The sequence below is a fragment of the Daldinia loculata genome, assembly GCF_022478755.1.
Source record: "Daldinia loculata strain CBS 113971 unplaced genomic scaffold F4817scaffold_32, whole genome shotgun sequence".
Lineage (NCBI taxonomy): Eukaryota > Fungi > Ascomycota > Sordariomycetes > Xylariales > Hypoxylaceae > Daldinia > Daldinia loculata.
Window position 1 is genome coordinate 295751 of NW_026054886.1, and position 17609 is coordinate 313359.

At 19.2% G+C, this 17609-nt stretch overlaps 1 protein-coding gene across 1 annotated transcript; it reads left to right on the forward strand.

Annotated features, from left to right (window-relative positions):
• Positions 1–14314: 14314 nt before the first annotated feature.
• F4817DRAFT_341108 (uncharacterized protein) lies at positions 14315–15685 on the forward strand. Its single transcript, XM_049303711.1, has 2 exons — positions 14315–14842; positions 14939–15685. The coding sequence occupies exons 1-2, from the start codon at positions 14734–14736 to the stop codon at positions 15118–15120; spliced, it is 291 nt and encodes a 96-aa protein (XP_049158021.1). The 5' UTR covers positions 14315–14733; the 3' UTR covers positions 15121–15685.
• Positions 15686–17609: the final 1924 nt, after the last annotated feature.

Here is a 17609-nt window from a genome sequence, read left to right on the forward strand (position 1 = left end):
AAGAGTTAATAATTAATTATTTGGTTAATTTTTTATTTATAATCTGTTAGTTAATTTAATTGCCTGTTTTTAACTTTATAAACAATTAAACGAACTTAAAAATAATTAAATTATAAATTTATAAACTTATTTATTTAATAATTTAAAATATGGTTTTTTAATTTTAAAAACGTTTAATATTATAATAATTTAAAATTAAATAGTTTTTAATAAACTATTTTTATAATTATTAAATAATTAAATTAAATTACGTTTTTTGGTAAATAACTTAAAAATTAACAAACAACTATTTTTGGTTTTAAAAATTAAAAATAATAACTTTATAATAATTTTTACTGTTAATAAACTTTAATAAATAAATAATTAAACTTATGTGGTAAACGCTATTAAATTATTTAATATTTAATAAACGTATAATATTAATATTTAATATAAAATAATTAAAGGTTTAAAATAATAAATAAGTATAATTTTTAGTTATAAGTTATAATATTAATTGTAATTTAAAATTTAAAAAATATTTCTAGTTATTAAAACGTTTGATTATATTATAAATTAATATAAATTTATTGTACCATATATTAAAATATATTTTTGAGATAATTAATAAGTAAAAGGTAAGAAAATGTTATAATATAATTTTATAATTAAATTTATTTTGGGAAATAAAAGTGAGACGTTAACAAATTATATTGTTAAACCATTGTATTATTTTGGTATTAATATTAATAAGATTTAAATTTATAGGTTTTTTTAGGTAAACAATTTTATAAATAATGCGGTAAATTGGAAAATCTACCAAATTTTTACTTTTTAAAATATGTAACTGGCTAATATGTATATTAAATACCGTTGGTAAATAATAAACGAAAAAAAAGAAAACAATAATGTTACCTTTAATTATTTTTAAATTAGTAATAAAGTTAAAAATAAAGTTAAGATTTAAATCTTTTAACGGATTAAGTTAAACTTATGTTTTATTTCGTTAATTTTAAACTTAAAATATTAATAAACTAATTATTAATTATTTCGAAAATTTTTATTATTATAATATTTAATCTAATTAATATTTTATTTAAATAAAAAATAATTTTAAAATTTATTTTTACAATTATTTTTATTATAAAATTTAAACCAATTTAAAATTAAAAGTATAATAAAATAGTAAAATAATCAATATTAATTTTTTATAATTAAATAAAAATGTAAAAAAAGTAAGAAAACAATAAATCTAAAGTAAGTATATTTAAAATAGTTAAATTATAATATCTATCCAGGTTTTAGAAATAAACAGTTAAAAAAGTATATTAAATAAAAAATAATCATTTAAAAATAAGGTAAAAAAATTAAAAATAATGCTGTTAAAAAACTTACCAAATATTAAAAATAAAAAAAATGTAATAACCGTTTTTATATATATTAATTAAAAATTAATAAGTATATTAAATTTAAATTAAATAAATATAATAATTAATTAAATATTATAAATAATAAAATATAATAAATATATTAAAATTAAAAGGAAAAAAAGATTAAATATAATAAATATTTTAAATTATAGTTAATAAATAAAAAATAACGTTTTTTACGTTTAATGTTTTTTTAAAAATAATAAAAAAAGTATAAACAAAAATATTATTAAATATATTTTAATTGCGGTAAATTTTTATTAAATATAATTGGTAAAAAATAATTATTAAAATATAATTATAAAAAGATAAAAACGTATAAATTAAAATATATTAAGTTAATTATATTATTATTAAAATTATAATTATATAATTATTTTATTATATTTATTATAAAAATAACAAATAAATTTAATACTTTTTTTTAAATAATTGTTTAAATTAATTATAATATACGCGGTAATATTTATTAAAAATAAAAAAAAAGTAAAGTAAAATTTAAAATATAAATCATTTTATATATTATAATTTTTTTATATTATAAAATATTTTTTTACAAACATTTTTCGGTTATTTTTTTGTATATTTAAATATTATTAAATCAATTTTAAAACGTTTTAATATTAGTTAAAAGTTATTTAAATTAAGGTTATTAATTTATTAATGCCATTTATTATTTGGAATAAAAGTTATAGTTTTATTTAATACTTGTAATTTATAAAAAATAAAATATATAAACTTTTAAAGTTAATTATATAAAATAATTAAACATATATAATTATAAAGTTAAAGTTTTTTTTAAATAACTTTTAATTTATAAGGTTTAAAAAAGCATTTAATAATGTTAAATTTTATAATTTATAATTAATAATTATAAAAGTAAACATTAAAATAAATTTAGTTTTATTAAACAATTATTTCCTTTTTTAAATAATTAACACTTTTATTTTAAAAATAAATAAAATGTTATAATTTAATTTTAATAGTTTAATATTATGTATTAATTAAGATAATATTAAGATGGTTTAAAAAATCTTTATAATAATGAAAATGTTAGCTTTTATATGAAAAATGGTACTTTTAAAGTTAAAAAAAAACCTTTTAATAATATATTAAACACTATTTACCATTTTTAAACTTTAATGATTATTTTCCGTAATATTTATAAATATATTTTTTATAAAAGTTAAATAAACCGGCATTTTAAGGTTTAAATTATTTATAATTATATATATTACCTCGAAAGTAATAATATGGTTTATCTTTTAAAATATATAATTTAATAAAAAAATTTAAATTATTTACTTTTTTTCTTTAATAAATATAAATATTACTTAAAAATTTATAACATGCCACATTTTATTTAAAAAATAAATAATTTTAATATTTTTATTAAACTTAATATCCTTTAATTAAATTAATTTAAAATTTAATAAATTAATATTTTCGATTATTTACTTATTATTTTTTAAACAATAAAAAAAAAAGATTAATTAAAAATCTACCGTTTTTATTTATTAATCTAAAATAATTACTAATATAAATTTAAACCATAAATTATAACTTATATATTACTTTTTATTATTTATTATAAACTTTTTACCAGTTTTTTTAAAATATTCATGCATAAAAAACCAATTTAAATATAATAAAAAATTACCGATAATAAAACCAAATTAATAAAAATTACTATATAATATAACAATAAACATATTATTAAAATTTACATCAAGTTATTTTTAAATTATTTACAATTACTTATAAATTTTATACAATAACGTCTTTAACATTATAAAATATTTATTAATAATTAAAATATTAACGTTTTTTTAAATAACAATTTTAACACCGGATATGTTTTTTTTACCATCCTTAAAAAGCCTTATAACAAAATATACAATAATATTATTAACTTATACGGTAACGTATTTAAACATTACCGTTATTTAAAACTGCTTACAATAACCTTTCCCTTTTAACGCTTTAATTAAAATACACAAAACTATACTTTTCTTTATTTTACTTTTACCTTTAAAATAATAAAATAATTAAAGTATACTTTTACTAATAACTTCGTTTACTCCGGTTTAGAAAACATTAACACAATCGAAATAACAAAAAATAATATTTAACATTATAACTTATTTTTTATTTAACTTTTTTTTTTCCGTTAAAATAACATTGGCATTAGCTTAAATTTAACTAAAATAATATTTTATAATTATATAAATTAATTATTTTGTTATTTTTACAAACGTTTTAAAAACCGGGTTATTATTTTAAACTTTGCTTTTTTATTTTATTAAATTATTAACAAATAACGTAAAAAGCTTATTATTTTAAACTTTACCTTTTTTTTTTACCAAATTACTAATAGGTAATATTATACATTTTTTATTTACTTTAAAAATTTTACGCAATTTACTAATATTAAAAATATTTAATTTAATTTTTTAAACTTATATATTTTTATTAACCATTTTAATAATATAATTTATAATTATTATTAAATTTAAAATTAATAAATTAATATTATTTATTAACCTTTTATAACAATTTAATTTTAAAATAATAAACATATTATTTATTTTAATAATATTATTAATTTTAAAGTTTTACGTTAATTGTATAATATTAAGTTTAAAAATTAATATACCAATTATTAATAAATATTTAATATTAAAATTAATATTATTAATAAAAACATTAAACTTATTTAATTATTAAAATTCTTTTATTTTTTTATTTTTTTTTTTTACCTTTTCGTCAAATTTAACATTTATATTATAAATAATATTTTTATTAACATTATTTCTTTTAACATCCATTTACACATTTTAAATTTCCTTATTTTACATAACATTTTTTTTACTTTTTTTTAACAGTAAAAAGTTATCGTTATAAAATCAAATACGGTTTAAAATAACACGGATTAAATTTTCCCAAATATTTATAATTATCTTAAATTTAACTAACAAAAATTTTTACCAAAATATAAATAATACCAAATAAATAATAACCGTCCGGTAATAAATATTTTTATTATAAAAATTAAAAAGATATTATCCGGTTAATAACAACGTTAATATATTATTTTTTGCAATAATATGTTAATAAAATTGCTATTCTTTTAATAGATTTTCGAATTTTACGTGGCAATTGGTTTAACGTTTAAATCGCGGTATTATGTTAATAATAAACGTATAATCATATAAACATAAGTCTTTAAATACGAGGCTTTGGTATAAGTAAACGTTAATTATACTTAGTTTAATACTTTTAATAAAATATAACATATTTTTTTTAACAGTAAACTTTATATTTTTATCGGTAACCTCGGTAACAAATTACTTTAAATATAATTATTATTAACATACGGTAAAATACAAGGTTTTACAATAAAACTAACGCCATTTTACATTTAAAAAATAATATATATTATAACCTAAAATATGGTTATAAACTTTAAAGAAAAACAATTTACGTTTAAAAAAAACGCAATTTAATATTTTAAATATAAAGTTTTTTACTTTTTTAAACTTATCATCGTTTTTTATAAATAAATAAACTTTTCTTAATTTTTTTAAAATTTTTGTAATTATAACCGGTTTTTAATACATAAAACTTTTAACTTTAATTACATAATTAATAATATAATAAAACAAAGCCAATATTTAAATTATAATTAATATTTATATAAAGTCATGGTTATAATAACACATTATAATAATAATTAAATTCCATTTTATACAATTATTATTATAACGTTAAATATAAATAATACCGTTTTTGTTTATATACATGAATAAAATTACTTTCCAAAAAAAACCAAAACGGCATTACTCGTTTTTCTTAAGTCTTTACTTTTTATTTTTAAAGCAATATTTATAACATATAATAATACATTTATAAACTTAAATAATATAAATAACAAAATAAACTTCCGTTTTAAACTCCGCTTTTAAAATAATTAAATTATTACGTAAATACTTAAACGTTTTAATAATTTTTAACATTTTAAACTTTTTTTTAACAATATTTTCGTTAAAATCTTTATAAAAATATTCGTTAATATATTATATAAAAGTTACAATCTTTTTTTTTATACCATAATCGATTAATTTACCAAACAAATTTTTACAACCGATATTTTTATAATATTAAAAAAACCCGTACAAGTAAAAAACGCCGTAACCATTCGTTTTAATACATCTAAAATAGTTATTTATTAAACCGAAAACCCCGTCCTTTGTAAAAGTCCAAATTAATTCTTTAAAAAAGACTTTTATATAAATGTAAAACCATAATATAACTGTAACAAAGTCTTAATTGATTTTTTTATATTATACGTAAAACAAGTTAATAATATGGTAATTTATACGCTGTTAAAACTTTTTTAAAAATTTATTACTCCGAAACTCGCAATTTATTTAAATACAAACAAAAGAAAACATATTGTTTAGATTAATAATAAACCAAATAAAAAAAGCTCCATGTTTTATAACAAAACTCTTAATTTTATTACGTGTTTAAATTTTCTTTTCGTTAAAAAATAATTATTACCGGTTAAATACCGAAATTTTTTTTAATAACCTTTTAACCTTAAAATTCTTAATTCTTTTATAATCACATAATTAATTATTAACTTTTATTAACTATTTTTTAATTATAAATTCGCAAATATTCCGGATTTAAACAAAAGACAACTTTTTTACTTAAACCGTATTAATATAAAAACTATTATTTTTAAAAATCCGGTTAAACATTAAAAAAAAAAATACGGGATAAGTAACAGTTAAAATACCATATTATTACAATTTAATCGCAATTTACTTACAATAAAATAATTAATTAAAAACAATATAAAAAATTAATTATAACACGGTAAAACTTACGTTTAAAAGTTAAAATTTTTTTTTTTATAAACTTTAAATTCTTTTATTTCCTTGGCATTTTTAGTTAATAAACCGTTTAAACCATACAAAAAGATTTAAATAAATATTAACGCAAAAAAATCGAGATTATAAAAGTTTAAAAATTATAAATTTAATTTTACTTTAAAATATAATTAATTATTGTAAATTTTTTTTATAATATTTTTATAATTGGTTTAATTACTGTTAAATTTTATTTTAAAGGATTTTTAAATAAAACGCGTTTTTTTTACGTTATTTGTTATTTTACCTATTAAATCAAAAAACTTAAAAAAAATTATCGTTAATAAAATATCGTTTTTATTTCCCTTTTTAATTATGGCAACAGTTTTATCATAAATATCACATTTACTGTTATCTTTTACATTATTTGCAAATAAAATACCTTTTACCTTTTAAAAAACTTTTATTTAAACTTTATTTTAATTACTTTCCTCGGTTTTAACTTTGTTAATACCGTTTAAACATTTGGATATTACGGCGCGTAATAGTTTATTTATATTCTTATAAGTTAAGTTTTTGTTATTTAATGCAAAAACGTAAATTACTTTATTAACCAATTTTGCTTTTACATTTATTACATGGGTTATATTTAAAATAATATTAAAAAATAAAATCTTTTTTTTATTTTACCACATATCCCAGAAATTATTGTTTAAAAATATATCATAATAAAAATAATTATTACTTTTTAACCATAATAACGCGTTTATTATTACAATTTTACAAAAGTTAAAAAAAAAGATTAAATTTACTTTTTTAAATTTTTTAAAATTATATTAAATAACGTGCACGTTTTTAAAAACGTTTAATACGTTTTAAAGTAAAAATTCGGTAACGTAAAACATATTATTAACGAAAACGGTAATATATCCGGTAATTTTTTAATAAACGTTATTAACCCATTTATTAAAAAAAAAATTTAATATAAATTTTGTAATTATACCAAACGCGTAATTAACTGTTAAAAACCACTTTTTAAAAAAGCGTAATTTTTTAAAATAAAAAAAGAAAAAGTAAACATATAATATATATATTATAATAAATCAATAATTTACCAATAAATTCCTTTTTTAAATATTAATAAAATATTTATTACATATTTAAACAAATTTTAAATTATAAAAGAAATAATTATAACAATTATAATAATATAATATATTATTAAAATTTTTAACCTTAACATTATAACATTTTTTAAAAAATTTATAAATAACTTAAATAAAACAATCAAAAAAAATATTTAATAATATAATTTCGATATAACTTTCGGAACATTAAATAAAATATAAATAACATTAATTTAATGGTAAAACAATTAACTTTTATATTTTATTCCAAAAATTAAATATATAAATTACTTTATAACAATTATTAATAAAACAAAGAAAAAAATGCGTTTTTAATTTAGTTTTTTTATACTTAAAATCCAAATTAATCTTATCCATTACATTTTCAAAAACAATAATATAAATCTTAATATTATTATTTTAAATATAAATATTTTATAGTTAAACATAATATTACCTTTATTATAGTTAATTTATAAATGTTTAAATAAAATACGTTAATAAATTATTTACTTTTACATATTAAAAACTATTAACCGTAACGTTTTAAAAAATATATTCCGGAAAATATAACATAATATTAACTTATATAAAAAAGATTTGCTATATATTAATGTTAATATTATTAATTTATACGTTTATAACATTATAAACAAAAAAATAAAATAAAGCATTATTTAATAATAACCATAAAAAATAAACATTAACTTATAAATATAAAATATTATAAAAGGTAAAAAATTAAATAATATTTAATAAAATTTATATTTAAAAAATATTAACTTTATTTAATTAAATATAATTAATAAAATAAAAAATAAAAAGCGAAAAAATATTGTTTAATATTTCTTTTAATAAAAACAAACATATATTATTAACTTATATTATTAAAAACATATTAATAAAAATATAAAATTAAATAAATTATAATAATTAAATAATATAAAAAAAAATTACAGAAAAGTATAACTTTACTATGTTAAATAATTATAAAAAATATTATATTAAACATTTTAAATAATATAAAAAAGAAATTGTAAAAAAATATAACCTTGTTATATTAAAAGCATATAAAACTTTAAAGGTTAAATATTTTAAACATTATAAATATAAAATTACAAAATATAAACAAGATAAAAACAAAATTAAAATAAAGCAAAATTTTGTTAAAATAAAACGGAACTTTATTAAGGTAAAACAAGACTTTATTGTAATAAAACAAAACTTTACTATGTTAAAAATATACTTTAAAAGTTAAATTACGTAAAAACATCGTATCGCAATTGTTTTACTTTTTCCAAATTTTTAACTATAAACATATATTTATTAAACACAATTTTACCTTTATTTTTAACGTAATTAAAAAAATACTTTTAAACATTATTTAATAACAATTAAACTTATTAAATAAATACGTTTTTATAGTTTTTAAATTTGATATTTTTAAATTTAATATTTTTAAATTTGGTAATAAAAACAAAATAAATAACATACACGCCGTATAAGTTAATATGTTATTTATACCGTAACAATTTAATAAAAATTACATTATTTAACATATTTTTTAACATATCGTTTAATATATCGTTTAATTTAACATTACCGCCCGCATAATTAAAATTAAACGGCTAAAACAATTAAAAACTTACATTAAAATAATTATTAACCATATTTAATATATTAAAAATAAAAAAACATTTAAAATTATTTTCCATTATATGGTAAAATATTAAAAAATTTTATAACATAAAAAATTAATTTATTAATAATTTTATATAAAAAAAAATAACTTATTTTATTAATTATTATATTTACAATAATTACGTTTATAACAACTATATTTATAATAACCATACCTATAATAATAATTAAACAAAATAATATAAATAATAAACATTAATATAAAAAAAAACTAATAAATAAAAAAATTATAATACCATATTATTACATATATAAATTGGAAATTTTTTTACTTTTAATATTATTTTTAACAAGAATTTTATATAAATAATTTAAACAATATTTTATTAAACAACATATTTTTACATATTTTGTTATATAATACGTTTTTATATATTTCATTATTTAACATAATAATACGTAAAAAGAATTACTATATCATTCCTGTCCATTTTACAAAAAAAAAGATAAATTACCTGTTATTTCGCGGGTTTTAAATTAAAAATAGCTTGCGCGTCAACAGTTTTACTTTTAAAAAAGTTTAATTATTTATTATAATAAATAATAAAATTTAGAAAATTTTAACTTATTTTTATAATAATAACTTTACCAAATAATATAATTATATTAATTATTAACAATATAAATTTTAACATTTTTAATTATATTAAAATAATATAAATAATAATAATTACATACGTTTATTTATTTAATAATAAATTTAATTTTAAATAAAATATTAATATTTTAATTTACAAAACATTATACTTATAAAAATACCAAATTAAAATTAAAAATTTTTTTAATAATAATAACATTTAATAAATATTATTAATAACATCGTTAAATAACATTTAAATATAAATATTAAGCCATTTTTTAAAAACTATATATATATTTTATAAAAAATTAACTTAAAACAAAAAGTTAAAAAATTTAACAATAATTAACCCAGAAAAACATATTTAACAAACAAATTAAATTAATTATTTTTTTTTAAATAAAAAATAAAATATCTTTAACCCAACTATTTTAACACTAACCAATAATATAATGGAAAAGTTAAAAAATCATAAAGTTTTTATCAAACTTTAATTTTATTTTAACCCCGCAATTAAAATTATAAGAATAAGGCTTTTACATATATAAACATATAATTTTTACATTTTTTTTTTATTTAACAAATCAGTTTATAAAAAATATAAATAAGTTTTAAAAAATAATAAATTAAACTTTTAAAATAATAAATACATTTATTACGTTAATTAAATTATCAAAAAATTAAAAAGCTTTTTAATTATAAAAACAAATTATAAATAAAATATACCATTAAATAAATACCCGATTTATATCGTAATTATTAAAAAAAGATTCCGCTTTACAATTATATTAAACACAATTATTTTAAAAACAAAGGCCATTTTTTTACAATTAAACAAATAAACTCTTTTATAATAAAAATTAATATAATTGGTTAAAAAACAAATCCCCGCGCAAATAAAAGTACTAAAATAAACTATAAAAGCTACTTTTACAGCTAACAATTCCTTAAATTAAACGAAATTATTTAAATTAACCGTTTTAACATTTTTACCAACGCTTACACATAAACCGTTATTTATAACTAACTTTAAAAAAAGGTTTAATATAAACAATAATAATATAAAAAATAATACACTTTTTAATTTATTTCCGTTTAAACAAAATCCCAAATTATTTTTATTTAAACAAAAACGCCAAAATTAAACTTTTAACATAAAAACAACTATTTACAAAAAAAAAAAAGGTAAAAAATAAAACGTTAAAAAAATAAAAAAAGATTTTTATTTATAATAAATTTAATTTATTATAAATTTAATTTTATTTAATACTTATAATATAATTTACTTTAATTTAATTAAAATTAATACTTTATTTTAATTAATTATTATATATTTAATACGTTATTATTTTAATATATTAATTTAAACTTATAACTTTATTTTAATACCACATTATTTTTTACATCTTTTATAACTTTTTTCTTTACCGTAATAACTTATAATATATTAACTTTATAATAAATATACACTTTAAATTACCACATATAACTTTTTCCTTTAACTTTATTAACTTTTAATATACCTTTATTATTAAATATTTTAATTATAAAAACAAAAATAATCCGTTATTATAATTTATTTATTTTAATAAAAACTTTAATTACAATTTAATTATTTATATTTATTATATTATAATTAATAATATTTAACTTTTTAAAATAAAAAACCAAAAAAAAATTAATAAATAATTTAACGGTAAAAAACTTAACTACGTTTATTTATTACGTTTAAAAAAACTTAACAAATAAAAAACCATTACCCGTTTTAATAATAATATTTTTACCAACTCGGTTTATTACTTTTATAATAATATAAATAATAATAAAATAATACATTTTTATTTTTATTTTTGTAATTAATTAATTACAATATATTACTTATTTATATTAACTTTTAATTATTAAATATTTTTTTACAATAATTTACCTTTTTTTTAACAAAAAATAACCATATTTTAATTAATTTATATTATAAAATTAAATAATAATAATTAACAAATAATATTAACCTATAATTAAACCTATTAAATTACCAATTTTTATATTATTTTAAAACGTATTTATATAATTCCCAATTTTATAAACCGGTAGTATTAAATAAATATAATAAGATTATATATTAATTTTATAAAAATCGATAATATAGAAAATTTAATAACGTTCCGTAAAAACATTTATTATTTATAAAATAAAAATATAAAAATTATTTTACTTTTTAAAAAACATAAAAATAAATATTATTTAGTTAACCATATATTAAAATTAACTTGTATTATTTTTAAAAAAATAAAAAAATAATATTATAATTTTAAATGTTAAAATTTATATAAAATTTATTAAAAATATTTGTTTATTTATTTTATTTAATTTATTTTTTATGTAAATATTATTATAATTTACAAAGCCGGAAAAGGTTTATATAAACTTTTATTTTTTATAAAAAATATAATATATCTTTAAATTTAAATTAAAGATATATTTTTAAATTAAATTCTTTTATTTTTGTTTTTTTATACCAATTTATTAAACTTAAACTTACTTTTAAAAAAACAATCTTTATTTCGAAATAATAAAAACCGTTATTATTATTTTATTAACAATTAAATTATAGATTTTAACTTATATAATAACATATATAATAAAAATAATAAAAATAATGAAAACAATGACATAATTAATAATAATACCTGTTAATATTATTTTATTAACAATTAAATTATAAATTTTAATTTATATAATAACATATATAATAAAAACGATAAAAACGATAAAAACGACAAAAATAATAAAAATAATGAAATAATTAATAATAATACTTATTAATATTATTTTTTTAACAATTAAATTATAAATTTTAACTTATATAATTACGTATATAATAAAGATAATAATAAATATATCGGTCAAAAATATTAACAATTTAATAATTTTAACAATAAATTTACCTTTTTTTTTTTACAATCTTTTATTACCGTTAATAATAACGGTTAAAACAATAACGTTATAATAAATTTACATATTATAAAATTTAAAAAAATTAACTTTAAATATAACAATAACGTTATTAATAACATAATTTTGTTTAAATGTCAAGTTACATTATATAATGTAAAAAACATATAATTTTAATATGTTTAATATAACGTAGTAATTTTTTTAATTTTATTAATTTTTACATTTAATAAATTTATTACAATATATTTAAAAAAGATTTTAACATAATAAAATTATATTTAAAATTATACAACAAATATATAAATTATTACTTAATTTATTAATATTACTTAAAAAATTTACGTAAGTTTTTAATTACGTTATTTTTATTATATTAAAAAATTACGTTAATTATTTTTTATAATAAATTAATACCGGAAAAAAATTGTTATTTTTTTATAACAATTGTTATTTTTTTATAATAATTATTTATCTTTTAATAATAATATCATTAATTTATATATTTTAATATTATTTGCCCCGGTTATTATATAAATCTTTACTTTTTTCTTACTTTTTTTAATTTTTTTAAATCATTTTTTATTATTATTTTTTATTATCTTTCATTATTATCTTCCATCATTATTTTTTATTATTATTATATTTAATTTTATTATTACAATAATAACTTTACTTAAATAACAATTAATAATATTTAACTTTTATCCAAATAAAAAGTTATACACTTAAAAAATCCAAATCTTAACTAAAGGACTAAACCGTACAAAATAATAAAATAAATTTTAAAAAAAATTCCCCGGGATACGTCATTTTACAACTTTTTTTATAACATCCGTAAATTTAAAAAATTAAAATTAATAAAACCTTAATATATTATTTATTTGTAAAATAATTACTTTACTTTAATAAAAAACAACTTTATTAAAAAGTAATTTTATAACAATAACAGTTAATTATATTTAATTATTATTAATTTTTACATAATTTAAACGTTTAATCGCTTTTATACACATAAGTAATTGCTTTTTTTTAACTTTTTTAACTTTTATTATTATAATTAATTTTATTTTTAACATATATTAAAATACATTAATAAAAAAATAATGAAACAAAGCTTAAAATTAACGAAATAAAACTTATTAAATATGTTTTTATATTATATAATACGTTATTTTTAATTGTTAATATTTACTTATTTATTATTATTATAAACTAACCATTTATTTTATTTAAACATACGCCGTTTTACTTTTATAAATAACATTAAAACAATTATTTTTACAAAATAATTTATAAGGTTAAAAAATTCGATAAATTTAATTAAATATAATATATATAAAATTAAAAATAACGTTTTAATAATTAAATCTTTATTACTTTTTATAATTATAATATTATAACATTATAACATTACAATTATAATATTATAAAATTATAATTTTAAATAACAACGTAATATATTAACCCGTTTTTTAATTTAAACATAAATATATACTTAAATACCTAACTATAACTTATCTCAGGTGACCTCAGACCAGAGTTTCGAATTTTTTTGGTTCGTGGGGTTGTACCCCCCCAGCCACACCACCCCCCCAACCAATCACAACCCGTACAACCCCCCCAAAAAAATATCACTGAATTCGTTGAAACTTACACACATGCCCCACAGATACAAACACACGGGCCATGCGTTTCGTGGCGCAAGCGGGCGCAACCCGCTTCAACGAATTCAGGTCTGAGAACTGAGATAAACTATAACAAGTAAAATTCGGAAGAACTTGAGCCTTGCTAAAAGTTGGGCTCTTATGGTTCCCCTCACAAGGGGGCCCTCGGTTTATACCAATATTTTGATGAAAAGCCGTCATGTCCCCGATTTTACGGCTCCGGAAGTGATTATGTACATACTCGGGTACTCGGGCAAGTCGGTCTAGACGGAAGCTTAGCGGGGCTCTGAAAGTGCACGGACCAATTCAGCTTCAGCTGCGTTTTAGCAACTTTCAAAAAAGATCGCCATTATCAAAGGTTTTACAATAATTCCTTCTGTCTACCCTCAGCGCGCTAAAGCCACGCTCTAACTTTTCGCCATGAGTAGGGATAATGTGCCGTCAGTCGGTACTCTCGACAGGCCCGAGGCCCTCAAAGACTTACTGAAACAGGATCGGGGCGAAGATTGCCTCCCGTGCAGAGTTGTAGGTCAGTCCGCGCATTCTAACGGTGTCCCCGACAAACAAATAAACAAATAAACAAACAACTACACGGAACACCCATGTGCTGATGTACAAACTATAGGAGGCGGTGCGTTTATCGGCCTAGCGGCTTATAGCTACTTTTCCGGCCAGCGAGAACTCGAGAAGAACCGCGCGCAGATCATAGCGAGGAAATCGATGTTCGGCATGCGCAGTCGGAGATTCGGTATCGCGGCTACGTCGTTGGGGTTGGCTTGGCTGGGCATCTGGAGGTTGTTCTTATAGGGGAGGGGGTAATGATGATGGGTTAAGATGTTGTGTGTAGTCCGCGGGACGCAGGATACCGGGACGAAAACCGAACCACTCCACTCTTATACAACACGACTTCGCGACGGGAGCCCGGCGCAGCGACCTTGTTGTTTGCGCTAGGCCTATGGCCTACTACTAGAAAGATCGCGCTCTAGGATTATGAGGTCGAGCCGATGTAGTGTTATTGGAAGGGGGATGTCAATGACAGTCTGTTGCACGATGCGAGTCCCGGCATGATCTTGGACGGGAGAATCATCATAGATAAGATTCCCCCGCTCGCCGTATTATGGAAATGCGGGCTGTGTCATAGGTATGGATTCTATATTAGAGGACTTGTCGCATACGAGTTGACTCGTCATTGGAATCTAATACTTTTAGACAACTCAAGTTGGTAGTTTCGCAAATCTGATAACTAGCTAGTAAAATATCATATATCGCTATAAGCTAACTGTACATAGCGGCTAGTTACCTCCTAATCAATCTTAATTATATTAGATTCTCGCAGTCTCTCGTTACACGCGCTCCTCGAAATACCTTCTGTAAGAACAGTCTCACGAGGTAAGTTAGACTAGGTACCTAGGTAAGTAGATACCCGAGGCGTCATCAACGGCTGTGTATCAAAGTAAAGTTGAAATCTCTATGCATTTTCCACGTGGTCTGCAAGGCGATGTGGCGCTGGCCTACGACGCTCCCTGCTGTCTCCTTAGGTAGGTACTTTTTATGTATAAATTTGTTAAATTTGGTGGCGGATAGCTGAAAAGGGGTGGCGGCAGGTTGTACGGAATAGATGATGAAAGTTGGGTCTGACTTGGATCACGGCAGTAGACCTTGAATAATAACAAAGAATTATCTCTTACCTGATAATCTATCGCGATATTAAATATCTAGGTACAAGGTTATTCAATCGCGGAAAACGCGTAGAAATATTTGTCTTATCTAACGCGTCGGTTAGGGCTGTAAAAAAAAAAAAAAAAAAAAAAAAAAAAAAACTTTTAAAAGAGATCAGAGCTCTAAAACTACTGAACCCCTTTCTTGCATTGCAGCCAATTCCATCAGCTCAATGCCGCTTTGGGCAATGGCAAGTCCCTTTTTTTCTTCGTTCCTGATCTAAAGAAGAAAATGGGAGGGTCCTTAGGCATGTTTTTCATAGGCTGATAGGAAACAACCCCACAGAACGTGTTCATGCAGGTGTACATAAAAGTGGCTGGCCACCCACTAAGACCTACATGTACATACCTAGGTAGTAAAGGGCTAGCTGCATAAACAAAGGTGCCTTTCAAGTCGAGGGTCCAGTTAACGGATAAGATGCGGAATATATACTGCTCAGTGCTCTCGAATCTTGCATGTCATCTCGCGAGTTGCTGGTGACGAAAGCGTTGTGGGCGTTATTGTATTTTATACACCTTGTCTGCATCGCTGTAACACTGTAACACTGTAGCACGGTAACACTATAGCACGGTAACACGGTAACGCCGAAATGTTTAGTGTCTGGTGCCTTGTTAGCGTTAGCGTATATTACTGGACAAGTGAAACATGCGGCATGAGATGAAAACACGGGAGTAGATACTTTACTAAAAACCGAGCTTGAAGCACGGACACCGTACCAAATTGGATTCAACTCTGTTAATGGAGACGAACAAAGCAGGATTGTCCTTCCCTCTCTCTCATCAATCATCAATCACCATTCACCCGGCAACCATCTTGCTTTGACGACTTTATACGGTCAACAACCCTAGGAAAATTAGACGAAGCTTGTTGGAGATATAATGACGGCCCCGTCGGTGGCTGGTGACATAGCAAGACAATACGTACTGAGAAACAAAAAAGAATAAGAAAATAACCAAGACAACCGTTATCAGGTCCCCCGCAGATCTCTCTCATCAAATGAGAAGACAAGAAATAAATCTCCGAGCTTATGATACTGGTGGGCTTCTCCGTATTGTTCGATCTTCAACGTTTCCTTGCGATACATACATACACTGGTCTCCTTAGTATTCCCACTTTTTTATTTCTCCTCCCTCGATCTCTTTTATCTGGACTCTCGCATGCAATGACGAGTCTTAGCATAACACGTAAAAACGCCTCTTCACAAATTAAATGCAGTGAATACCGATCGAACATATACCAAATTTAATATGAAATGAAGATGCATTTCCTTAAGCGTGATAATAAAATAAATATATATGCCATGCGTAAGCTTGTAATACGGCTGACACACATGTGCATCTGCATGAGGTTATAATTATATCATATATTGATACAAGGACTATGAAATAGGTGGTGGTGTTCAAATGAGAACAAAGCAATTAAGGGGTTTCCGTCTGTACCAAGTGTCCAAGTGTCATGCCTAGGATATCCCGCTATTGACGTGCCGTAGACCGGTCCTGCCAAGTGTCTGCCAGCAAGCAGTACTAGTAGCATCGGTACCTGCCTACCTGTGTTAGGTACGGAGTACGTATCATTAA

What these genes read in the sequence shown, in the direction of transcription:
- F4817DRAFT_341108 (XM_049303711.1), top strand. Translation starts at nt 14,734, where the DNA reads ATGAGTAGGGATAATGTGCCGTCAGTCGGTACTCTCGACAGGCCCGAG. An exon ending in CCTCCCGTGCAGAGTTGTAG is followed by an intron (nt 14,843 to 14,938) that starts GTCAGTCCGCGC and finishes TACAAACTATAG; the next exon opens with GAGGCGGTGCGTTTATCGGC.